At 41.9% G+C, this 26,754-nt stretch overlaps 3 protein-coding genes across 3 annotated transcripts in view; 2 read left to right on the forward strand and 1 right to left on the reverse strand.

Moving 5' to 3' along the window:
- Positions 1-26,754, forward strand: part of chn2 (chimerin 2) — a 129,018-nt gene that overhangs the window by 34,345 nt on the left and 67,919 nt on the right. The gene's annotated exons all lie outside the window — the stretch shown is intronic.
- On the forward strand, positions 149-14,071 carry tax1bp1b (Tax1 (human T-cell leukemia virus type I) binding protein 1b). The gene is made up of 18 exons (XM_084027041.1): positions 149-267; positions 2,308-2,501; positions 5,093-5,195; positions 5,684-5,874; positions 6,103-6,261; positions 7,150-7,298; positions 7,587-7,677; positions 8,388-8,573; positions 8,766-9,017; positions 9,734-9,904; positions 10,318-10,390; positions 10,500-10,618; positions 10,790-10,915; positions 11,449-11,535; positions 12,110-12,314; positions 12,403-12,560; positions 12,672-12,757; positions 13,039-14,071. The coding sequence occupies exons 2-18, from the start codon at positions 2,325-2,327 to the stop codon at positions 13,235-13,237; spliced, it is 2,532 nt and encodes an 843-aa protein (XP_083883167.1). The 5' UTR covers positions 149-267; positions 2,308-2,324; the 3' UTR covers positions 13,238-14,071.
- jazf1b (JAZF zinc finger 1b) lies at positions 14,113-26,587 on the reverse strand. The gene is made up of 5 exons (XM_084027042.1): positions 26,362-26,587; positions 18,599-18,671; positions 17,726-17,922; positions 16,497-16,666; positions 14,113-15,955 (listed from the first exon to the last, which is right to left on the reverse strand). The coding sequence occupies exons 1-5, from the start codon at positions 26,474-26,476 to the stop codon at positions 15,779-15,781; spliced, it is 732 nt and encodes a 243-aa protein (XP_083883168.1). The 5' UTR covers positions 26,477-26,587; the 3' UTR covers positions 14,113-15,778.

Raw genomic sequence — 26,754 nt, forward strand, 5'->3', positions numbered from 1 at the left:
AATACATGAAAAATAAAATGTTTCTGCTATGATGTCTTCCTAATATTATTTCACACTTTCAATTGTACCGTTTGTTTCGCTGCTATCTAAGGTTATTACATAGAGGAACATTTGCTGACGGGTGGGATTCCCAAGCGTCCCCCCTTTCCGGAAATGACGTAATGTTGTTATTATTCCAGGAAGAGGGCACGGGAAAGCACTGAACTGCGTCAACAATTGTTTTTATGATATATTCGGTTTTCGGCTGCTCTTCAACATGTCAACTGGGTATGTTTATGGTCTATTTGATTAATTTCACTAATAATACAGTTGTTAACATTTCCTCCGTTTGATATGGGTTTGAGAAGCCGGATCGAGAGTTAGCGTTGCTAAGTGTTTACGTTGGCTAACCTTGTCCTCCTTGATAGCAGTGCTCTTTAGTTAGCTGCTCTTTTCGAGGGCGTTGTAACGTTTATAAACTAACACTGTGTGTAAATTGTTTCCGTTAATATTTTTTACTCGTTAGTCTTTGGAACAAATGTCTCTTTGCTCAGCCATTAAGTGAGCTCGTCCAGCAAAGTAAGTCGCCAACGTTAGCTAGCTAGCTAGCTGCATAGCTAACTTAGGCAGGCACTGCACTGTTTTATATTAGGCCTCACCTCGTAGCATGTATTAACCAGCTGTAAAGTTTCAGCCATTACCGAATTCTGGCACACTTTATTTCGCGTTATACACCAGAGGTTCGGTGATCGCTGTAGATGACAACAGCGTTCAGCGTTTTCGATCGTCATTATCATCCACGTAACTGTTTTGACTGTCACAGGCCCAATTACGTAGGACACAATTATATCAAATGATCCGCCTTGAGGTAGAACTCGCGTTAATCATGCAGTGTTTTTAGCGTTAACTTAGTTTTAAATACAAGTTATTTGTATCTAGAAGAGCGTTTCCCCCTCCACTGTCATTTACTTTATAATCGAATGAGGTGGCACTTTGTGAGTATTTCGTTTTATATACCTAATAGACCTACAATTAAACGGCATAGTATGTTAAACGTTATCTTGCACAATAATTAAGAATGAATGTCACCGATTGTAGTGAAGAAAAAGTAATGTATCAGGTATAAAGTGTGCTAAAGTTGGGCTTCATCGTCTAAGTAATTTAAGTAATATTAAGCATAAAAAGCCATCTCCAGCGACAAGATTCATTCAACAAATATAATTTGGGAACAACAAAATCAAATCAAGAGTGATTGTTTACAAAATGTATATATGTATTAAATCACAAATGCAGGCTATATTCTGGCAAATTTGAAACAGTATATATACTAATTCGATATCAAAACTCACTCAAAACCTAGTAAAATGATAATAATATGGGTAAGAGAAAAAAGTCCAGTACAGTATTTCTACTTGACCCGCAGGCATTTAATTATTTACCACTGACGAAGGCTCAATTTTCTTGTGTGGAACCGCAGTTTCACTTTTGCATTTGAGGAAAGGAGTTGTCAGCTATCTTGATAACACTGGGTCATATCATTTATTGGATGCCTATTGGCGTTTACACTGTACGGTTTTTCTGCAATTGATGAATACATGTGCTGAATTAGACCAATTAAAAAGCCACTAAAAGATATATTTGCCTTAAGATGGGCACCAATATTGCTTAGGGTGTTACAGATAAGTTATAAATTGAATGGATCTTGCTACAATACCATTTACATGTTGCAATATTTGTCCATCGTGTGTTGTAAGTAGAGAGTCATGATTTGTTCTGTAAATTTGGGTTTTCCACTGACAAGTGACTATTTTACTGATCATAAGAGAGAAACTTCTTGGTTCAAACATGGATTTTTTTTTCTTTCCATCAAGAACTTCCCAACAGTCCCTGTGAAAATAATCAATCTCACATGGCGGGGAGGACACATGTTCATCAGCCCAGAAGTCTACAGCCCCACACCTATTCTAAATACATAAATTATAGATGTGTTGAAGATCTAGATTTGCAATTTGCCTTTTAGTATAGAAGTTTCTTCAACTCAGACATTCCCTGAAATGGAACATGAGACATGCATGAACCGGCTCTCTTTGAATATCAAAAATGGTTAGCCATATACGTCAACTAGACATTTGATAGGATATATGACATTTTATTAATTCACTTTTTCCAGTAATGTAGTATTCTCAGTTTTTAAATCAGTTTTTATGTATAGAAATAGCCTGCTTCTTCTCTTATTCATATTCTTTTCAAAGAGTGGTATTTTGGTTGTTTCTGTGTTTATTATTGTTTCTAATCATATATTCTGTTGATTTTTTTCTTCCTGGGTAGCCGCTGCTGAGTGATTTATGGCACTGTTCCTGGACGGGACTTTATTAAGCAACAACATGGACACATCAAACTTTGCCCATGTCATCTTCCAGAATGTGGGGAAGAGTTACATGCCCCATGCTGCACTGGAGTGCCACTATACTCTGACGCAGTTCATCAAACCAAATCCCAAGGACTGGGTTGGCATATTCAAGGTGAATAACCCTATTCAGTTTACTAGAAAAAACATTTCAAGAACACACACGATATACAAAATAATTAGTAGTAGCAGAAGTTCTGCAGTATGTTGTCTAATGGCTATCTCTAGACCAACATGTTTCTTATGTTTTGGAGATGAGATGGAAGCTGGAATTAAATCACACCAGATCTTAAAAGAACAAACTAATGACTGTCTATTTGTTGTTTGTTTCATTCTGCTTTAATGCACTTCTAGTGTTAAGAAATGTATTTGCATCATGCAACTAGCACACTGTAATGCCATTTAGCCATTTGTTGCAGTTTCTCTGAACTGAAATGCAAGATTTTAAATTGTTCATATCTATGTAACACTGAGGAAAGCCATATATTCATTCTGAGTCTGAATATACTGCACATATCTAAACGTTTTTTAGAGCCTTACTGAGGAATGAGGTCATGTTAGGCTACTGGTGATGGATCAGGTAATGTCTGACTGTTAAAATGCTGGATTCAGCACTCTGTTGTAGCTCAGTGCCACATCACATTGTGTTTCGCCTCAAGCTAGGCAACAACTAGATCTTAAAATCACTAATTTCTTGAGCCTCTAAAACACAGAGCTGAGCTGGAAAAGGCTGAGGGCGGGATCGTAAATTGTGTAAAATGTTCCTGGCAGTGCTGACAGATGAGACGCTTGGTGCCAAGTTCTTTCGTTTGTATGCTTGGAGATAACATGGATACACTGTGCATCAGTGTTAGCTCCTTAATACACTCCTTTTAGTTGCTATTGGCTCCAGGTCAAACAGAGTGAATGCTGTCTTAGATTGTTTGAAGTGCTACCACTTTCTAGTTGTTGTTTTTTTTTAATCAATTTTGAGACACGCTCGTCTGCATTTTCCAGATGTGTCTAATTAAGAGATGTGGTTTAAATAGAAAATGCCCTATGGTTCAGTCAGTTGAAATTAAATGTAAAATGTTGAAATGTCAACAAAGCACTAATTTGGTTGAAATAATTATACATTTGAAGAAAAATGACTAAATTGCAAATTCATTATTTGCACATTTTTAATTAAGGCTTTCACATCCTAACCTAAATTGTTTTACAAATCTTCAAATGATACCCCTTTTACTGAGGAAGTCAGACATAAACTTAATATACAGTTGACGATAAATAGATGGTAGATAGGTTCTTGTTTGCACATGGACCCAAGCAGCCTTTGGTCTGTTTGATGTTGGAACATTTATCATACTGTGTGATTCAAGCTGTTCTGGGGCTGCATGGAGGAATGTTGTTGGGACAGGTTGCCACAGTGGCCTAGAAGAAAGTGAGCACGGCTTTATAATTAACCTGTCTTCAAGCACAACATCTTTGTGTGATTCATGAACAACTTGCTCCTGAATTTATACAGTCTAACTGGCACATAGACAGTACATTTCCTCCTGCAGCAACATTACCACTGGCTTCTGTCAGTTTTCTTCCAGAAGTGTGACTTTGCTGGAATGCTCGTGAAATGTCATGTTAAAAGTTAAAATACATTGGTTAGCTCTATGGTCAGATTTCCTAACTGCGTGTATGTTTGCAGTGTTGCCTGTGTTATCGCTTCACAACCCCCCGGTCCAGTTTTATGGAAGCTCTACACTGTTTCTACCTCCCCTCCTATTTATACACATTGTAGACCAGTCTTTTGTGAGTTAAATAGTTCCTCTCAGAGTTTTCACCCACCACCTCTGCTGCTCTAATGAGTGGACTGGTAAGGGCTAGCCTTCAGTAATGACACTCTCTCTAACTAGCTGCATGCTTTAATTGCTTCCTGTTCCTTACTGCTGGAGGCTTGTACTACACTGGTAACAATTGGGGGTTTTGGAGGACCAGGGCCTTCTATCTGTGGCTCTGATGAACACTTGCAGTATTGTCGCTGTGGGCGGTTTCCATGCAGGTGAGAGCATACACTGCCCAGATAGTGAACATAGCCTGTACACATCAAAGGAGCATCATTTGCATACATTTAAGTGGGACCTTGTCTTCATGTGTATTTAAATAATAATTTTGTTAAAGCTTTGAAAATCACGTCACCCAGCTCAATCAATGTTCTGGTGTAACTAGGCTGGTTTGACTGGGCTTGTTGTGGATGCATGTGCATACTGAGAGCCAGTCTGCTCGATGTGACTCTGATTTAGTTTGACAGTGTTATGGCAGTTAACAACATTAATATACGTATAATTACATTTTGGTTTTAATTTTCAATTCACCTATGTATAAAATGTTCACCTATTTCCTCTTAAGTGAGTTGTAGCTACATTTCCACGGTTAGGCTTGTTCATGACGAGGGCCGGGCCATGTGCACATGGTGACCAGGAGTTTCAGTGGTTTACACAAATGATCAGTTTTTTTTTTGTTTAAAAAAAAGTCATGGCAGCAGGCATGGTCTTGCACTATCATCCCAACATAGATCGAAAACTCCATGATTACTGTAATGAACCAGTTTGAGATATTTTGGAAGTGGCACTGAGTGGATTCGAGGAAGTCTCCTTGTTAATCCTCCATTGTTATTATCTTACACTGATGTGGTGAGAGCGTCTGGTTGAATGGATTCCCCACAATGTCTCACAGGTTGGTTGGAGCACAGCGAGGGACTATTACACATTCTTGTGGTCGCCTCTCCCTGAGAACTATGTGGAAGGCACCGCAGTTAACCGAACAGTGGTCTTTCAGGGTAAGATCATACCGTAGTTTTATATAACTTTGACACCTTTTAATAACCACATATCTGAGGGCTGTTCAGAGGATTGTTAAAACTTTAATACTGAATCAGTGGGTAGAATTTAATGAGAACCTTTCCCTATAGATCTCTATTCTGGTGTTAAAGACATTTCAGTTTATGTTTTTTTTTTTATCTTTTATACTTTTTATAAAGTAATGGAGAGTGACAAGAAGGGGAGAAAGTCATCTTATTATCTTTTTACATTCAAACTCTGCCCCTTTTTTAGTTATATACACACACACACACACACACACACACACACACACACACACACTTATTCCAAAGTTAAAACTGTGCGTTATAATACATTTGGAATAAGCGTGCGGTTTAAGAGAAGCTAAAGTCTGAGGTGAGTTCAGGGTTGTGGAGAAATATATTTTGCTTTGCTCCTCTGTCCTGCTGTGCACTGAGGTCACTGTCTGAATGTCATTCTTCTCCAGGATATTATGTGCCCAATGACGATGCCGAGTTCTACCAGTTCTGTTATGTGACCCACAAAGGGGAGATCAGGGGAGCCAGCACGCCTTTCCAGTTTCGTGCCAACAGCCCTTCAGAGGACGAGCTGCTGACTGTGGAGGATGAATGTAACTCTGACATCCTGGTGGTCACCACCAAGGCTGGTTACCTCGAGGTAGAGTACACTTGAGCGGTACTACGCAATATATCAGTCTTCTCAGGTGTTATGTGGCTCTCACTTGCAGAATGGCTAGTTAAATCACCAAGTTCGTACGAGTTTGGTAATGCTATCATGTACAGTGGTGACCTACATTATACGCCATGGTGTACTTTGTTGTTGAAGTGAATTGTTATGGGCATGGCCCCTCCATCTTTCCTTTTCACTGTTTATCTTTCTTTGCAGCAAAAGGTGGAGGAAGCACACAGAGAGAAAGAGGAGCTTGTCAAGAACATGGCCATCCTGCAGCAGGAGAAGGAGCAGCTGGAGGTTGAGAAGGAGACCCTTCAGAAGGAGTGTGAGCAGGAGAAGGAAACATGTGCTCAGCTGAGAAGAGAGAGCCAAGTAAGCTGAGAATGGACTGAAGGCAGATAGGAGTTTCAGCAGTGTGGGGGGATGGAAAATGCTTGTTGCTGTTGTAAAACCTTTGTCAGCGAAGCAAAAGGCCTTGTTGCTTTTTCTGTTGTTTAGTATAATTGTTCATTGAGCAGCACATGTTGCTAAATATGTGCTAAATTATATGATTGATACTCTTTTCTAGTTGTTGCAGTTATTTCAAGGAACATTTTAAATGAGGCCAAACAGTCTCTTAGCACCCCCTAGCGAAAGACGACAAATATGCAGAGCTATCCAAACTAAAAGTATAAATCACACCCTGACACATATAAATGTATATATTATGAAATTTGTAATTATGTTTTTATAGCACAGCATTAAGTATTAAAAGCAGTGTCGGTGATAATTCATATTGCTGTCCTCTGCTGCTTTTAAAACGTCTTTCAGATGAAAACATGATTACAGATTTTGTGGCTGTTAAGTTTATGACTGTACTTTTATATGATTTGTTTTATGTGGTGTGAATATAAAGATTTCAAAATTCTTCCTGTAAACAAAAAATCATTTCCTTTTTCTTTTTTTGATGTCATCTTCTAAATTCGAGAGCTCTGCATTTAAACATAATGTTTGTTTTGATTAAGACTTACATTTCAAAGACCATAAACTCTTTTCCACAAGCATAGAGTCAAAGAAAGAGATGGAAAATGATACATCAGGAAGCTAGCATTACTTTGTCAGATTCAAACCTAGTTTGATATATGTTGGTCTTGGCACAAATTAGAGTATAATATTTAGTTTAACGATTGATTAATTTAGTAATTTATTACCACATGCACATTCATCTTCTTTCTCTTTTTTTTTTGTTTGTTTCCACCGTTATACTTTATTGTCTCTCAGGATGTGCAGAATTCTGCCCAGTCCCTGCAAGAGGAGAAAGAGGAGGTAAAGAGCAGACTGGAGGAGGCCACAGCCAGAGTTATACAGTTGGAGGAGGATCTCATTGGAGTCACCCAGAAGGGTCTACAAAAGGAAACTGAGCTGGACAGGTGAGTTCAGGATATATGGGGCTGTTGCAGATTCACTGAACTGCAGGTTTTGGTTACATGGATGCTCGCTCATGTGATCATCACATGTCTCATGTTTCACATGTTTTATTTATAACCTGTAGAAGAAGGGGAGTTGCTTGTTACATTTTCATATTGTTTGCTGGTGCATAAAAACAGCATAAATATGGTCAATAATCACTTATTCCAAACACTGAATCTGAACATAGACACTGTGATTGCAATTCGTGAATAACAATTTTATTTTTATTTTTTCCCCATTTTGTTTAGTCTGAAGGATCGAGTGAAGAAACTTGCAGCAGAGAAGGAGGCCCTTGAATCTCATCTCAAAAATGAGAAAGATGAGAAGGAACTCTACAAGGTAATGTGCTGGCAGTATTAACACGTGTTTTCACACAAAGATTAATAAGAAAATAAAAGGTGTCATGGTCCAGGTAGGGAGCAGCTCAGTACTTTATGTTGCATGGTCATGATGTCATTGGTCAGTGGTCAGGAGTTGTCTTAGCAGTGTCTCGGTTGACTGCTACGTTAGTGACAGTTTTACAGCCTGTACAGCTGACAATCATCAATCAGTTTGTTAACTTTTCCTGTTTTTCACTTTACTACTGTGATTATTCTGTTTACTTTTGGCCGAGCATTTAGTCTAAAGAGGGCATGCCTTATTCTGTCTTCTTCTGATCTCTCTGGTGTTTCTGTGCCTTTGTTGTGGTCGACGCTGCACAGGAACCCGGAGAGCCACATACTGTAGTGTCGCCACGGAAATGGAGCCAAAAACCCCATACCTAATTTAACTTGCTCCATCACACTGTGTTGGAGCAAAACTTTATGGGTCTATCTCCATCTCTGTTTTGTAATTGAGGTCATGCAACATTTATTTTAATAGTCATATGCTCTTTGGTACATGATCGTGATTGGTGTTTTATATATAATCACACTGTGTGTGTGTGTGTGTGTGTGTGTGTGTGTGTGTGTGTGTGTGTGTGTGTGTGTGTGTGTGTGTGTGTGTGTGTGTGTGTGTGTGTGTGTGTGTGTGTGTGTGTGTGTGTGTGTGTGTGTTCGCGCAAACACCAGATTCACCTGAAAAATCGTGAACTGGAGAACACTAAGCTGAGTGCAGAGCTGCAGATGCTGAAGTCTGTGGATGTGAACAAGGAAAACACCATTGCCCAGTTCAAAGAGGAGGTGGGACGTCTGCAGGCGTGCCTCACTGAGAAGGAGAAACAGTACAGAGAGGTCTTGGCCAAAGCTTCCCCCCTGGTACAAACCATTTTGTTTCAGCTTAAAGTCACAGCATTTAGATAGATTTGTCATATACAGTATTCAACTTGATTAATTGTATTTCATAATAATGATGACATAATAATAAATAAAAAATATAAGAATAATGACACATTTCTAGTGACCTGAAGGGAATTAACCTTGACTTAAAAACGTGTTTGCTTCCGGCAGGGAGATATGAAGGTCCTGAAGGAGCAGCTGCGGCAGAAGGAAGAACAGCTCCAGGCCAAGCAGCAGCAGTCCTCCTTGTTAGCCGCCGAGTTAAGGGACGCCTCCAGCACCCGCGACCGGACCATATCTGAACTTTACCACATGAAGCTGGAGGCCGATGCTCTCCGCCAGGCTAAGGCTGAAGCTCAGGCCCAGTGCGTCCGTCTGGAGCGCCTGGTAGAGCAGATGAAAGCAGATGCCAAAATGGAAGCTGTAAGGATGATAATCAGTCTAACTTTATCGATATATCTAGCTTCATATGAAACATTACGGTTAGTATTAGAGGGGTAATAATGGTAAGCAGGGTGTAGGTGATATGTGAGCATAGAAAACCTCTTAATATTCTGCGTACCAGAGTCGCAAAGAACAAACAAAAAATCTGGATTGAAATATACTGTATACCCGTGTTTTAAGTTTCCACCACAGAGCAATCGTGTTGAAAGATTATTATCACTTCCTTTTCCAAGTACTGTATGTTTTGCTGAAACCAAGCATTGCATAGCTGAGAAAATGACTGGTAGGAAGAGCAAAATAATGGAAATATAAACAAAAAGTCTCACAGGGGGTTTTATTGGTTCTGCTTTTAAGGGTGATGTAGTTATTTCCATAGTTCAGACAGAGCCAAGGCTAAGATTAAAAAACAAATAAGACAACATCCTACCCCGGCTCTGCACAGTCCCCTGGTGTGTTTGAGCTCCCTACATTACAACAGCTTTTTATTGAATGTCACGGTTTTGCTGAGGAACCATTTCATCAACCCCTTTTTTTATAGCGGAGCATGGAGTACCTTAATGATGATGATTGATCCTCTACAATGTTGTTAATAAGGGGTTCCTTTCTACCGCTACAGCTTCCCAGGGGTCCTTGCAGTTGGCCCATTACTGTGTTAAATATGGGGTCTGTTTTTCTGTATTGTTTGCCGTCACCAGGCCAAAGCAGAGGAAGAAGCCGCGGCAGACCCAGCTGTTTTAGCAGAGGTGCAGAGGGAGGTGGAGGATCTGAAGCTGCGACTGCACATGGCTGCCGAACACTACAAGGAGAAATACAAGGAATGTCAGCGACTGCAAAAACAAGTGCTTAGACTCTCTGATCAGCAAGGGGTAGGTCCCACCAGACTGCAGCCGACATACTTTATAGTTGAGGGGGAAAAACTGGCATTAGATTTCTGTAACAGGTTGCCTGACTATCACATCCCACTAAAAGCCCTCTGAGGAAAAAGGTTTCTTCTTTATTAGCATTCAGTGTGCTTATGTAAGACATTAACACAGGCCCATTCTAGTGGTTTTTGTAAAATGAATATGCAGCTATACACAGAAATAGAATATGCTGTGTCATGCTGTAATTGTTTTCAGTAGCATACTTTTGTTCGTGTTTTTACATGTCGTGTTCATCTTTGTTGTCTACCGATCCTGGGTGTGTCCAGCTCCTGTGAATGTACTCGTTCTTTTAGTTGCTTCTGTCTTGTAGTTGCATTTAGAGCTGATTTCCAACCCTTACTGTTTCCTGTCTGTAGGATCTGAAGAGAAGCTCAGCACAAGAGGCCTCAACAATCCCTGCGTCAGTGAGTCCAGACACATCAGTGCCAGGTATTTTATGTCTAATTGTGCCAAAGTGTAAGTCATGGAATGACTAATTGCGTTTCAAACTATAATCCTGCTTGGCCAAACTTCCTGACTTGCCATCATTTTCTCCAAGGGAGTCCAGGTTCTGCTGATCCCATGCTGGAAGCCATCATCCAGGAGAAGCTCAAAGGCATCAGCAGAGAGGCGTCCGACAGGAATGACAAGTACAGGAAGTGCAAGCAGATGCTGGTGGTAAGAAACATATTATTTGGATCCTTTTATTGGCCACGTGTCCCAAAATGAGATGATCAAACCCTATTGTCAAAAACCCATGCTCTCCAAAGTGAAGTGTACGCTCTCATCCTTGTGAGGTAGAGGAATATAATACAAAAGAGCACTGGTTAATATCTGATTGCTCTCCAGGAGGAGAAGGAGCGTAGCTGCATGTTTGCTGATGAGCTGGCCAAGATGGAGGTGAAATTTAAGGAACAACTGAAGATGAATGAGAACATGAAACTGCAGTTGGCAGCAGAGGAAGATCGCTACAAGGTCAGTTCAGACACTTAACACTGCGGTCAGGCCATTTGCTGCCAGCGATGCTCTGCTGCTGCTTTCGAATCAGGTCTGTCTTTGGACACTTACTGCGTGTTACCGCTGGGTATGGCTGGTCTAGATCAGGGATGGAGCTTTTGATGCTATCTCTCCTCTTGAACAGAGCCACTTTGATAGTGTTGTTTATGAGCAGGCCTATCTGTGAGAAGACATTTTACGGCTGTTTATGTCAAACTCTAGAGACAAGCGAAGCTTGGCTCGGAGGAGTCATCTCCAGTTGCCTGGCTAATGCTGTGCTTGGCTCAGGTCGGGCGGATATTTGCTTAGTGTCTCAGAGGAATTCAAACAGGTTGCTTTGCTTTGAGTTTGCATTGGGCGTAAATCAGTCCTATGCGAAGGGAAGCCTTTTATGGCTGTGATCAATTAATGTCATGCGCTGAGGTCTGAGAGGTCTTCGGTGATGTAGTTTCAATCAGCAGCACTTCAGATGTTCGAGATCTGAACATGTCTCTTCTGATTTGTGTCTTCAGAGCCAGGTAGCTGAGAAGGGACGCGAGCTGAAGGAACTGAAGGACACACTAGCACTTGTTGTGAAGGAGAAGGAAAAAGTGGAGGGGGTTAGTGACAGCTTTCATTTTCTCTTTTATAGACTTCTTCCACTTTAAAAATTCCTTGAAAAGTGCCATTCCCCTGCCATTTTCCCTCTCCCAATCTGGTCTGTGTTTAATATGCCTCTAATTGTAGAAGCAAAGTAAATGAGTTCTTATTTTCCATTCCATTACTTTGGACCACAGCAAGGTCCTCACTGACCTAAAATATTGCTTCGAGGTAATGCTGTTACAGCTAAGAGGAGCAGAATGACCCAATTTGAGGTTTAGACTGTAAATTAAATTGGCGTCTGCAACTAACATCAATAAAAAAACAGCATCCCAATCCCTTTGAAAATGAGAAGAGTTTCTTTTTTAACGAAGGCACTAATTAAACTGTTTGTGTGTGCGAGAGAAAAAGCAAAGACTCATAGCTCAGGAGCTGCCGTGTGATTGTAATCGGTGATATATTACTGCTTTGATAGCCTGGGAGGCATCGAGAGACGGAACCAGATATTTGGTTCCCTAGAAAACATTTTAATTGAGACATTGGTCTTTGTTTTTGTGAAAAAAAAAGTTTTTAATTCTGCTGTTTCCTGCCTAGGAGCTCCAGAAGGGCGGCAGCAGCAGCAGGAAGGGAGATCAGGGGGGCAGTGAGAAAACCAGCTTGGAGAGTATCCAGTCCAGTGTGCCTTTATTCCTGCAGTACCCCGTCCCTTACACCCAGGATGCCCCCACTCCCCTGCTGGTCTCTCAGAGCCCCAGCAAGCTGCATTTTGGGAACCCTTACTCCATCATAGACTCAAATGGTTTGTCTTTCCGACTGATTCACATACTTTTGCAGAAATAATTGACTTGTATTTACAGTAGCTGTGTCCCTGAATTATCTCCCTGCAGATGAGGGAGAAGAGGAGTTCCCCGATGACCAGCTCCTTAGGCTGCCTCCTGTAGGCCCGCCCTCCTGGGACAGTAATGTGGTGTGTATCCAACCCACCCGTAACCACAGCCGGCCAGAAGGCCACGAAGAGGCAGAGGAAAAGCAAAATAACAACAATGTAAGCTCAGACTGTGCTATGTATCGTCTCCCACGAGCAGTATACAGTTAAATACCGATGATTGACATCCTGCTCTCCTTTGTGTAAATATTCACAAATGTTCTTTCTCAGGGTAATACCAACGAACAGACCCCAGCGACCGAAACTCACAGCCCATTTGTGACCGAGGGACAAACCGCCTTCTGCTTTGATCCCAGGTAACAGACCCTCACATGCTCACACATAAAAGCCATATAAGTATGCTGCACCCTTCATTTTGGAAAACCTGTGCATTGTAACATGTGTAAAGTGTTTGTTCTGCTGCACAACCCCCCTTTTGTTTGTATAAGCCAAGCAGCGGGCCACCCACGTCGCATCAGACAGATGCTCTTTATTAGCCCGAGCTCCTGGTTTGCCCACATCATCACTTGACTGCGTATTAATGTGAGCGTTCTCTCTCCGTCTTTCTCTCCCTCACCCCTCCCCCACCCGTGTGCAGTATGGACATGAAGCGATGTCCCCTGTGTGAGGTCATCTTCCCACCCAACTATGACCAGAGCAAGTTTGAGGAGCACGTGGAGAGCCACTGGAAAATCTGCCCCATGTGCAGCGAGCAGTTCCCGCTGGACTGCGACCAGAAGGTGTTCGAGAATCACGTGCTCACTCACTTTGACGGCCACCCGCTCACCTTCGACTAGAGGAACCAGAAAATCAGCACATCCGGTCTGCCTACATCCCGTGGCCACTGAAACAACTCACTCTGCACTCTTTTCTGCATGTAATGGTGTGAAGATCCACTCTTTAGGAATTTACTGACTTCCGCTTTGTTACTTCGACTTAGAGAAAACACTTTGAAGTGATGTGACATTTTGAAATGACATTGTGATCCACTGTGTACGGCGGGGCTACTAAATCAACATTTTTTTAATAGGTAAAAGGTTTCCCTTCATTTGGATTTTAAGAATAATTTTAGGGGATATGACTGTTGTACGTATATATATATATATATGGATTTCAAAGTGACTCACACAGATCTGTCAGACTACAGGATGTAACGAATCAGGGAAAGAGATAAGTGTTTACCAAACTCACATTCAACACATCCCCCCTCTTAAACATCACTGTATAAGTCATTTAACCATTCTTTATAGAAAGCAGCCTTGGTGCACTATATGCAGTCAGGGATAAATCTTAAGTGATTTCATTCAGACATGATAATACAGTATATCATCAGATCATCTATTTTAGAATAATTAAAGCCAATGATATTGTGAAAGCATTGCTACGTTGTGTATGATATAGATTTGTTTTATATTAGGTTTCCTTTTGTTTTGATTTTGAATATTTAATTGGGTTTTTGCTTCGGAACCTTCATATCATCAGCTAATCTGTGCATGCGGAGCTTATGTTCTATTTCCTCCCTTTGTTCTCCTCTTTTGCAGTAATAACTTATTTCATTCATAGCACCGTTTCATTTGTTGAGTGAGTCTCATGTATCTAATGAAAACTAATAAAGTCTGTTTGAATCTGAACCGTGTCCACACAGAGTTAATAATGCAGGAGTCTTTAGGCACACATCAGAGGAATTTTTATTCTAAATGTAATAAAAGTTTACATGAAGCAGCTTTTTGAAGAAATACAGTATGTCACCATTACTTCTTCAAACAACCTCAAATGTTGCCTTTTCATACACATTATGAAAATATAATTTAATGCACTTAACACAGAACAATACATTCACTTTACACTATATCAAAGATTTTTTTTTTCCATACTGGCAGTACAATACTGTCACAATTCTCAAATGGACCGTAGTTCATGAACATCCATGCAGTGAAGATGTTACCTAATGGCTCAAAGTTGTGGCCTTTAATGATCTGCTGTCCATTATTCCAATGATGAAACGGGGTTCTACATACTCTCACCGACATGTTTTTATGGCACACAGCAGATGCTGCATGTGTTCATCTCACAGCCCAACATAAATGTGCTAAATACATGGCTAATGTCGGCCCCAGCTTCCTTCTATCCATGACAAACACAATCGCATGGTATCGTAAGACCGGGAGTTGGTGAACAAACAGTCCAGGCAGCGCTGCCTGTGTAATGTCTGCACTCGGCTGAATCCGTACTGATTGGAATGGTTTACAATTCAAGGCAACTACTGTACATACAGAAATCTCACAATACTGACAACACTAGAGGTTTGGTATACATTTTCCCTTGGAGCAATGTAGAACTTGCAAACTTATGCTCTGAAGGCCTTTCGCCTCGTTTTGGTATCTTCTGTACAAACACCAGAAACGAGATATTGGCAAAAAAAAAAAAAGGAAATGCTAATTTGTTGGCAACTTGTTACAAAAAGTGCTTCAATCCCTCACTGTAAAAACAGCGAGGCAAACGGCTGAAGTCTTCAGGAAAGTGACCGGTGGGAACGTTGGGCAACAACGACGCAAAGAGTTCCCATGATCCCACTGAACAGCATAAATCCTATCAGAACTCTTGGCCAGGATTGTGGTGCTGAAATGCTTGCAAACGTCACCTGAGATCAGCCTTTGGTGCTCACACACAAGTGTTTGCATTAAAACAGACGGGGGGAAAAAAAAGGTTTGGAACTTATGATATGAACGGGAACGTAACTGAGTCGAACAACAGATTACTAACATTAAATCTAATAGAGGATGAACATGTTAGACCACACAAACACACATTCTGATTGTTTTCATTTCATTCCCCCTGTCACATTAGTTCAAATGAGACAGAGGCAAGGTAACGGTGCGTCCATTCGCTAATAAACCCCCCAAAACATCCAAATCTTTCCTGCTTCCTCTGACGTCACCCTGCCTGATAAGCAGGCAGCCCTATTGTACATGCAAGGCTACTCGTGACCTGGTGTGACCGTTTTTAGTCTACAACAAGCCCTCATCAAGCAGCACCATGTCGAAAAAAAAAGAGAAGAAAAAATAGATAAATGATAGCTCAAATGTGCAAAATACAAAACTGTGAACTACATAAAGATTTAACATTCAGAATCAAAGTTATGGATGAATAATAACACATTTATACCATGCAATCAAAAATAGTGTCATAGCCAATTGGGATAAGGGAAAGATAAGGGGCGGGGGGTTTAGGGAAGGGAAGGGAAGGGGGTGGAATGAGAAACAGCCGTTGCTGGTGATGGTGGCGTTCAGATGGTTGGGAAGTGGCCTGAGGGAGAGTGCTGGTCACTCACTCGCTCTCTACTGCTGCATCTTGCGGATGATGTCAGTAGAGATGGGTGGGTGGAAGTTGATGGTGTGGTGGCGGAGACCCTGAGACGTTTTGTAGCTCTTCCCACACCGGCACTTGAAGGGTTTGCGCACCCTTATCTGGGTTCGGTGGCCGTTCTTGGCATGATACTTGATCCCGTTCACATTCTGTAACAAAGCATACGACACTCAAACAATTACACTCCCAAGTTCACATGTACAACAGAGCTTCCTACGATTAGACATCTTACGTTTACTGTATGACAAAAAAAAGTTGCTCGTTGACAGTAGGCTGTAGAGGAGGAGAAATGAAATGTCTTATTCTGCCCCTAAACAGATGCCTAATGCTGCCTCAGACTAAGTTATCGCCCATAACCCTGTCATTCACGTCAGCAATGCAATTTTCTCAAGCTGCACATGATTTATTCCGACCGCACACACCAGATGTGAACGGAAAATCCAGTAAAACTCCACATCACTGAAGTGGACGAGATGTATGCATCCATGTTGACATGCTACAGTGCTCGACTTAGAACTGGTTTTCCATGTCAACAGCAGGGAATCCATTTTGATTTTACATGAGCAAATAAAATCACATCATCTCACACGATGCAAACATGGCGGGTTTTTTATTTGATCCCTCCCCGGGCATGGTTAAAAAAATAGTTCACACCGCTGCGTTATGTTTCGTCTATGATGTGAAACCTACCTTGTATCTCTTTTTACAGCCTGGCACCGGGCATGCAAAAGGCTTCTCGTCTCCCCCGTTCATGCACATGGAACTGAGGATGGACTCCGAACTGATGGCGCTCTCGGTGGTCCACGACTCATCGCTGTCGGACTCCTCGAAGTCTACCTCCTCCTCGTCACACTCACTACCTGTGGGAGGTCGAAGGACAGAAAGTCATTGACTCTGGGCATCGTGACCGACTGTTCTCCAAGGAGCTCTGATTTATAACTCATGACTAATCTGTGACTATGAAACCCCGGCCTTTGAGCCTTCGGGCTCACAAAGCGTGGGCAGTCCTCAGCATGTTCCCATAATCTCTACGTCACGTGTTACAACATATATGCCAATCGTGGGAAAGAATGCATGCATTTAACTGAGGTCTCGTGGCCTCAAATAGTTTTATCAATTAATTAAAGATGCTATGTCAAATGACAAGCTAAAAAAAAAGCCACAAGAGCTGAAAACAAGACAGGATTTAATCCTGCATACTTTACAAAACAAGTATACGAGAACATGGGAAATAGAGCTTTTATTATGTAATGCACCCTGTAGAGAATTAGACTAATCAACCCAACTATGAAAGCCGCCCCGCTTTCTCTGGAACTTGAATGTGAGTTTTATTATAAAATATGTCTCTTACAGGATATTTCATTGATATGGAGCCAAGCCTGCATTGCAGTCATAGCTGTGGAGTTTATCTGGCAAGTAATGGAAGACATTGAGTTTGAATCACCAATGTAACCGTAAAATATACCACATGAAGAATTCTCTAGAAGCAACACCCAATCCATCCGATTGTAATTCACCATTACAACGGACTATTGAATCATATCATATACAAAGTGAATAAAGGGGGTAAATGTCATGCTCTCTGTCAGCATCTTGACATTCATTTTAACTGTTACAGCTCAAGTAAGAAGACAAGGGGAAGACTTTTGTGATCTTATTTTATCGAGGATATGCCCTCTTTGCCCTCCTTCATAATGTAGCAGGTGAGAACACCATCTGAGCTGATTCAGATTGACTTCAGCGGATTGGATGCTTGCCTTCACAGTGTCTCTCAAAGGCAGACCTCCTGGTTGAATGTCAGTCTCATTAACAGCTACACCACTCTGCTGCTCGCTTAATAAAAGAAATACATGACACGTATTTCACTGCCAGCAGTCACTAGTCTGGACATCTAGAGGGTGTTATGGATGGCTGTGTACCTGTGGGTGTACTGCTGCGGAAGGAAGAGGAAGGGGTGATGGGTGGGGTGACCGGCGGGGTGAGGTTTCCACTGGTGTGGCGAGGTGGAGTGGAAACACTGCTGCGAGACAGACTGCCTGTCAGAGACAGAGACAACTTGGGCTGCACCTTCTTTTTCAGGGTCTCGTGCTCTCGCCGCGCAGCATCTGTCATGAACCTGGCATGGTGGGATAGAAGATCCATCAGAGAGTGACTTTATAATGTGGGCCTGCCTGATGTTTACGGCTGAAGTTGAGCTATTGAAGGTTTGCTACTGTAGAACACATGTTTGGAAAAAACAAACAAACATAATTGGCTCTATTCCAATCTAAAAAACCTTACAGCAGGGTTTATGATGGATAGTAAAGTCTTTGGTAAACGCGTATCATAAAAATGAAATGTTAACATAGACATTGTTAAAGCAAAAGTGGAATTAACAAATTAAGCGATAACCACATCAAGATGTGTCTGTGACGGCACGGAGACAGCAGCAGACCTTCTTGTGCACTGGCTAGCTGCACAAGGCTTTTAAAACCACTATTCAAGTACCATATCAAAGACGGCTGGGATGAACCTACAGCAATAAAAACAAAAAAAAACAGCTTCCAAATACTGAGGCAATTCATCTAAGCAATCCACCAGATGACATCTGAAATCACTGGTAGGCCTTCATAGGACACACTAGTATACTGATGGAGAGGACTTTTAGATAAATCTTTATGGGGCCAAAGACCAAAAATATCACCGTATTACTATGTCAGACTTACATTAGATTGACTTATAGCCGAGGTACTGCACAAATAAGTGAAGATCAGTCATTTTCTTTCTCAATGATAGTTTATATATGTCTTTACCTGTTGATGTAGCTGAGGGCCACATATGTCGGCTGCTGCTGCTCCTGCTTCTCCAGAAGTCGGGGGTCCGTGTCTGAGCAGGCAAGAGAGATGGAGAGGGCTTTAATGGTGGATGGACCTGCATTTATGTAGCACTTTTCTAGCTTACTAGCTACTCAAGGTGCCTTACACTACATTCAGTCACTTTTACCAATTCACACACACATTTATACACTGATGAATATCAGCATCTAACATTATCTAACTCATTAACATGCCAATGGTGCAGCGATTTGGGGTTCAGTATCTTGCCCAAGGACACTTCGGCACGTAGACTGGAGGAGCCGGGATCCGAACTGCCAATTGGAGAACTTTTCAGTAAAAAAAAAATTAAACGCTATATCTTTTTAAATGTTATTACAAATGACAGATGTGCGATGTGACTGAACTTTTGGTCCTCGTGCTGCCTAAAAAAAAAAAAACCCTACATCAGCACATTCAGTGGCAAACAGGAGCAGAATGTGGCTGAACTGGGTGAGTCCCAGGTGTGTGTGTGTGTGTGTGTGTGTGTGTGTGCGTGTGTGTGTGTGTGTGTGTGTGTGTGTGTGTGTGTGTGTGTGAGTGAATAGTAGGAGTTGGGCTGACAAAGAGCATGCATGCTCAGCTGACTCAACAAATAAAGGCTAATAAAATCTATTTAGAGAACATAATCAAAATGCAGGATATTGTGCAATCAATGTGCAGCACAATTAGTTTAAAGGTGATGTCATACACCACTGTCTAGACTCTACACAGTTTCCAAGCTGATGCTGGTTTCTTGACTTATTTCCTCTAGACCTATGTACACTTTTTATTCTATTAGTTGTAATTAATTGCCTTCTGTGCTCTTTACTGCATAATTAGGCCACTTCACTGTTGGTAAAATGCAGGGTCCAGTCTGTCTGATGCCATATCCTGCTAAACTGTTGACTTTTTATGTAAAATATACAAGGAGACAGTACTTTTGAGTTTCCGTGGCACATCTGAAAACGCCACATTGCTCATACATGACCACACTTGACACGTACTGCGTTTCTCCATGCTGTGCTCCAGGCATTCATCTTGCTCAGCAGTGCTAAATGTACAACAATAGCCAATCAGCACACCCTGAGGTGAAGCAGGTCTGACTTCAAACGCTCTTCCCAGTGCCGTCCATGTGGGAGAAGAGAGATGCCCCATAAAACCACGGTGTCTACCGCCTACCAGCTGAGCCTCCCTGTCTGCCTCTGACAGAGCCGTGAAAGGCTGCTACCCCATTTGGTTCAATCTACCGCTTGTTTCCATCCACATGCTCGTTTATGCCCACATGCTTGCACATAAGGCATGTGTAACAATAAACTTTATGATTTTGTGAGGCAAAAATTGTACATTCAGCAAAGCAAACACGAAAACAAGCCCAAAACGGACCAGTTAGCTGATATGATTTTAAATGACTATGGCAATGATAGAAAACATGTGGAAATAGTGTTATTAGAGCTGTTTTGTGTGAAGGATTAAGCAACACCAATGTGAGGCCGTAATAAAACCCTGAGTCATACTGGATTACTACTTCCATAGTGTTGGGATTTTCCTCCTGTTTGTTTGTTTGTTTGTTTGTTTGTTTGTTTGTTTGCTTCCCTGTAACAAAACACCTAAAACAGATTCCCACTAAATGTCTGCTGGACAGAAAGAACGCATGACTAGACTGGAGTGGTGCTGTCTGATATCAGTGGATGATGATCTATTTTTTACTGTAATGGAGAACTGAGGCAGTTCAATTATTAATAACTCGAGTGCTGTAATTTGGCATTAAATGCATAGTCTTATTTAGTCTTGTTCACTTGTGATTTAATCACACATTGACTGAACTAAAACAGGAAATTTCACTTTTGTATTTTAGTTAAAGTACGTTTTTATATTAAGAATAAGAAGTTTACATGTTTTGCTAAAGGGAAACAAGGATTTCTAGAAACACATGTTTAAAATAAGGTATCTGGAAAAGTGTTAATTAAGGGACCGCCATGATATTTTGTGCATTCTTGCTTTTATTTCAAATATTTTACAATGTATTCACTGTAGTTGAGATGCTGTTTTTTGTTAGTATAGATTTAGTTTAATTGTAGTGTTTTGGGGTGGAGCTAATCACAACTCCATCAACTCATCCTGTCACCGAAAAGCCATAAACAACGGGTGCAACATGGTGCATGACTAGAAAGTACACTTACATGAACACAACCGTCTGTAAAAGGAAACATAGTGCAGACTGTACTCTCCATTCTAACAGTGTAAACGGCTGACTTAATTCTGTCATGAACAAGGTGAAACTTGATGTTTACCAGTAGAACTCAACCCGAACCACATTTAAGTACAAAATGAGTGCAGATTTTAGAGGTCTAACAGGAATCTAAATCAACAAACCCATGTCAGTCTTGCTGAAAAGTGGACAGGGGCGATGAAAGACGCATGGCATCATCCACTCAGCGGTTACGGCCAAGCCGCTCGGTTGCCGATGAAATAGTGGCAGAGTTTTATGACACTGGCAGGTAGGCTCTAAGAACGGCTTAGACTTCAGCGCCTACGGCTCCCGAGGATTCTCTCAAGGCCTCAGTCGTAAGCAAGTGTTTCATTAAGTGTATTTATCCCCAATGAGAAGGACAGCACACCTCTCTCCACTCCCCAGCCAAAGTCATGGAAACCCAGGGTAGGAAAGACACATTCATAACGCCACGACTCCCCTGCCAAAAGCCAGAGGCAGTGCAGAGACTATTCTGAGCGCCGTGTGTTGGTATGTGTGTGCGTGAGTGCACAAGAAATCCCTCCTAAGATCCCTAATGAGACCCGAGGAGTGGAATGGCAGCCTGCTCACAGACTGCTCAAACAGCAGTGGATCAATCTGCTCCCACACACTGTAAATCACACACACCTCAGGTGGGGACTGGGGGCGAGGGAGGCCTGCAGGGGCCGGTTCCCCCCCGCAGCCTCTGCTATTCTTTTGGGGGGCCACCAGCAGTCAAGGGGAAGGATGAAGGCGCCTCAAGTAGAGATGAGAACCACTCTAATCAATCTACACAGGTGGTCCACTTTGGTGGCCAGCTATTAGAAGCCTTCTGGGAAGCAAAAAACGGCATTTATTTACCATCGTTAATTCCAAAGGCAAACACTTAGTTCCTATAAGCCATGGTTGGTTTAGTGAAAAGTCAGGTGTGTATAATACATAAATACGTAGACGAGTTATAAAACGTATGTTAATTTATTTATCTATAATATGTTTTTTTTAAATATGTACATTTGTTTAACTATTTTTTACTCTGTTTCCATTTTCAGCCTATTCAGGTTTCTCCAAATTGCAGTTCACAGCAAACAGAGAAAGTCAGGATAACTGATAAAAGGTGCCGATTTGCTGCATCAGAGAAAAAATCCCAGTAAATACATTTTGTGAAACATAACATATTTCTTATAACATATAATGAGTTTTGTGTTTCCTTAATAAAAACAAAACTCATGCACCTTCTACAGATTTCTCATTCAATCAAGCCTGCTTAGCCGTAATGCAAAAGTGCACACAAACCTTACTTTCTGTAAGCACTGACTACGTCTGCTGTTGGACAGCCTGGTGTATGTGAGCGTAGACTGATTGAGTCAGTGGCTGCAGTGTGTGAGTGCAGAAAACATGATGCAATAGCATGTTCTCATTAGGGCCCCTGTGACGGCCCACAACAGGAAACAGAGGGACGATCACACAACAAACCTTCCTAAGGCAATGGGGGAAGTGACGCCTGCTGCCCTCCCATTACGCCCTCCACGACCCTCACTCTCTCACACACACACACACACACACACACACACACACACACACACACACACACACACACACACACACACACACACACACACACACACACACACACACACACACACACACACACCAGATGCACAGCTCTCTCTCTCTCTCATTTCCACCAGTGTTTGGCTCTCCCATCCACCTTTAGAGCTAAATGCAGTGTAGGGTAGAGCAGAGTGGTGAGCATTATGGTGACATGTTTATGGCGGCTGTGAGCAGCGGGGGACATTACCAGGAGTGGTGGCACAGGTAATTCATTACGATGTGACCTCTGAGGAGGAAATGAAACGGAGTCAAGCTCCATGTGTAAGCTGCCTTTGCGGGTTACTGAAAAAAACACGGGGCGGTTAAAGTGATCTATTGTGACTGTGTTCAGGACAGACAAGTCGAACTCATACATGTGCACTGAGTCATACATGCATCTCTACAAAGACACGCTTGTACAAACACACTGGTGAACACACACAAGAAGACACATTTATTGCTGTGCATTGCAGATATATTGGATTTGTGATATGTTTATTATTAGGGCTGCAACTAATCATTATTTTAATGATTATTTTATCTTCTCAGGGCTCAAGATGATTTTAATTTCTTGTTTTGTCTGACCAACAGTCCAAAACCCAAAGATATTCAGTTTACAATAATGTAAAATACAGAGAAGAAATTATTTCAATGGAAGAGCAATTATAGTAATTTTGCATTTTTGCTTAAAAAAATGACAGAAGTGCTGAATCCATTATTCCTCCATCCATTAAAAAGTTTCAGATAGATTTTCTTTCGATTTTCAACTAATTGACTAATCATTTCAGCTCTAGTATGTATTTTTCAACAAAAATACAAGTGCTTTGACTGATATCAAGTATTTGCCATCTTTGAATTTCATGTTTAAATTAAATAATCATGTGTTCTCATACCTGGATTTTGGAAACCAAAACACTTTGGCTTCATTTCATAGTAAAAGAAGTTGAGACATAATCAGACCACGCTCATTAACCAAGGTCGGACAAGTTCAGGCACATCCTGAATGTAGAGTGAATGTAATTGGCCAAATAAATAATACATGGCAAGTTTTTGGTTAAATTCAGCTTTGACAGTCAAACATAGAAAAAACTGCAGTAAAGTGGGGGGGGGGGGGGGGGGGGTCCGCACATATGCAGCATTTGACAATATATTGTATTGATCTAGCTGACCTATTGAAGCATTAAATAAATATTATGTATGTACATGTGTACATGTTGTGTGATGACAACACACAGGCTGTACATCATCTCACATGAAGGAGGTTTTATCAAGTACAGGAGCCCCTCGGGTTGCAGTCACCACACAGGAACAGGAGCACCGGTGTTGGGGGATTGGGAAATGTAATTAGGGCCACCAGGTGCTCAGATCAGGGAACTAGTTACTGCTTCCCAAATTTATTACTTCCGCGCAGATTTTTGGGGGGTGGATACCAAAATCTACTAAATGAGCCTCCAGTGAGAATTGGCGACAAACAGACTCATTGTTACCAGGTCTGGACACTTGAGGCCATCAGAAAGCCAGGCCCCAGCACTACACACACACACTCAGGTCTAAACAACACGCTCGCTATTTGCTTCTGGTCCACAGTGGCCTGGTCGCTCAGTGACAAGGTAAACATTTCACTGGCTTAGTGCGTGCACTTTTGTCATGCCGCACAAGAATCCCAGACCACCGAGGATATCTTTGGAGCTTAACATGACTTAGCCTCGGCGTTCAAAAAACGTTCCTCTGGTCTTGCTGGTGTTTTCTGGGGGCTCATTAGAAACCTGCTCTCTTTACGTTCGCTGAATTTGTTCCCAAAGGACTAAGTGGACCACCCAATGCTCACATCATCAACTTGAATCTACTGTCACATTGACAAACAATCGTACACACATTTTGAGTTTGTTTTACTATGATTGATACGGGATGGTAAATTATTCTGTATTTAAATTGTGTTTGATGTTTGTATAACCCTCATAGCTGTATGTATTTGAGTGTATTTAACACAGAGCATTTAATCTGTATATGATCAGTTGGGACCAGCCACCTCGACCAACAGCAGAGCAGCGCCACCTCTTGTTCACAGACACCACCAGCAGGCTGGCTGGGGAAAACGGGGACAAGAATGTGTGCTTGTTTTCCAGGCGCCTAATTAGAATGGAGAATGTGCTTTAAGCAGCAGGCCACCAGATGAGGAGGAAGACAGGCCAAATCAAGCACTCTCTCTGTAATTATGCTTCACAGGCACTTGGCACAACGCTCAAGATTTCGCACTTCTCAGAGTGGGCACAGGCCAGCGGACAAAGGAGGGGGGCAGCGGAGTTTTTCCACTCAGAGCCAACTAATTGCCTCATTATTCCCCAATAAGTCATTTGGAAGCATTTTTTTCTAAGACTAACACCTCGGACACATGCACGGCACACAATCGGAGGGCAGAGGGTATTAAAGCCAGTCAAGCAATAAACAAGAACAACAGAGACAGCTGGGCCTTGTCAGCTTCAATAATAAGAGTCTGAAATATATGATTGGGAAACAGATGTAGGAACTAAGAGAGGGGAAATCACTTCACAGACTTTACAGAGTTTTTTTGCATTCAGTAATAATAATAATAAATAAAAAAAACAACCTAAGACGAAGTAGTCAAACAATCATACATGTATGTTACATATCACAACAGTAAATACAAACATAACTTCACTAAACACAGATGACTGAGACCATGGTTTGTACAATTTTAAATTGGTTCACAGCTAATCATTGCATTTCATTTCACATATCCAGCACGCTCCCTATAATGAGCTGCTCCAGAAGCACGTACTCTAATTTATTCTAGTGACACAAGCCTGTCTTTAAAAAGGTACTTTTCACTTTTCCGGATGGTCAGATTTGAGGTGGCCGTAGCCTTTAAATCTGCAATAGATTTAACAAAACAACAAATAAATGATTAAACAATGTGTGGAGTAGTGATCAACAGGGATGACATTATACGCCAAGTGTACATAGATGGTCTCCTTCTTTGAGATAGACACATCAAAGTCTGAGCATCAGCAAGTTAATTTCCTATCAGGAAATACATATCAACTGGTAGTTGATGTTCAAAGTGATATGGGATGTAGCGATATGAATCTATTAGGCCTTATAATAGGCTAAGAGATTTAGTGGCTCGTTATGACATGCAAGGATAAAAATGACAAAATGCTTATTATTATTATCATAATTTTATTAGCAGCTGGGATCGGCTCCAGCCCCCCCGCGACCCTGAATACAGGATAAGCGGTAGACGATGGATGGATGGATAATTTTTATTACACATTTTGGGTTTATTTTGTTGTTTCAAAAGGATAATGCTAATTTCACAACTGGTCAAGCATTGGCAGTAAGTTAACATTCACATTTTAAAAGATGATGTAGGCTGATATACATCTCCAAAAACGACCCTGTCAGGTTTTTAATTATAATATCGCCAAAGACAGGCTGGCAACGTAAATACATGAATAAACGAAGAGGGCATCCTTAGTTCCAGCGGTGAGCAAGCTGATAAGTAATCTCTCCATCGGCTCCTTGCAGGCTGCAACTTAACTCGCGACGCTTCCGATGTGGCTCCGCGCGCGGGCCTCGCGCCGCAATAAAAATGTTGCACGAGCGAACCGACGGAGCGTTAAGAAACGTGTCTTCCTGTCGGCGTTCCGGTGCGGCGTTAGCAGCTGTCTAATCCGCGCTACGGCGTCGCTGCTGAGATGCAGGCGGTTAACAGGAAATGTAATGACCACACATAAGCGTCAACAGCCACCACACCTAGCAACAGTGTTGTCAGGACGCAGGAAGTAACTTGCTAGCTTGCTAACTTAGCCACCACTGTGCTAGCCCGCAAAGCTCGGCCATTGCTGGCTGCGGCGCTCATTACTTCGTCGGCTCTTACCGATGTGATTATCCTCGATGTGCACGATGAGCTCGGCCAGAGAGTCGAAGTGAAGTCCGCAGCCCCCGAACCTGCACGCGTTGGAAAAGAAAGAAGCAGCGGCGATGCCTGTCATGGTCGTTGCTGCATTGGAAATGAGGGCAGGCGGCGGCGGCGGCAGCAAGCGAGCGGCGGGGAGACAGCAGGCGGACAGCGGTGGCAACAGCTGGAGCGGCAGGGGCGGTGCGGCGCCTTCTCCGAGCTGCGTCAAAGCAGCTGGAGGGCGAGACGAGCAGACCGGAAGTAAGGCGGTGTGGCTTTCACTACAAAAGCATGTAATGTAAAGGCATTGGATAGAAATAAAAACATATTTGATATGATGATCTGAAATGACACAACTCATGCTTCATCATG

The sequence above is a fragment of the Eutrigla gurnardus genome (assembly GCF_963514095.1).
Source record: "Eutrigla gurnardus genome assembly, chromosome: 14".
NCBI classification, from domain to species: Eukaryota; Metazoa; Chordata; class Actinopteri; order Perciformes; family Triglidae; genus Eutrigla; species Eutrigla gurnardus.

Excerpts from the sequence above, each read along its gene's own strand:
- jazf1b (XM_084027042.1), bottom strand. The coding sequence starts at position 26,476 with ATGACAGGCATCGCCGCTGCTTCTTTCTTTTCCAACGCGTGCAGGTTC. Across the intron at positions 18,672-26,361 it reads CATCGAGGATAATCACATCG|ACACGGACCCCCGACTTCTG; the intron begins GTAAGAGCCGAC and ends TTGCCTGCTCAG. Across the intron at positions 16,667-17,725 it reads CCGCAGCAGTACACCCACAG|GTAGTGAGTGTGACGAGGAG; the intron begins GTACACAGCCAT and ends GACCTCCCACAG.
- tax1bp1b (XM_084027041.1), top strand. The coding sequence starts at position 2,325 with ATGGCACTGTTCCTGGACGGGACTTTATTAAGCAACAACATGGACACA. Across the intron at positions 5,875-6,102 it reads CCAAGGCTGGTTACCTCGAG|CAAAAGGTGGAGGAAGCACA; the intron begins GTAGAGTACACT and ends CTTTCTTTGCAG. Across the intron at positions 12,758-13,038 it reads GCCTTCTGCTTTGATCCCAG|TATGGACATGAAGCGATGTC; the intron begins GTAACAGACCCT and ends ACCCGTGTGCAG.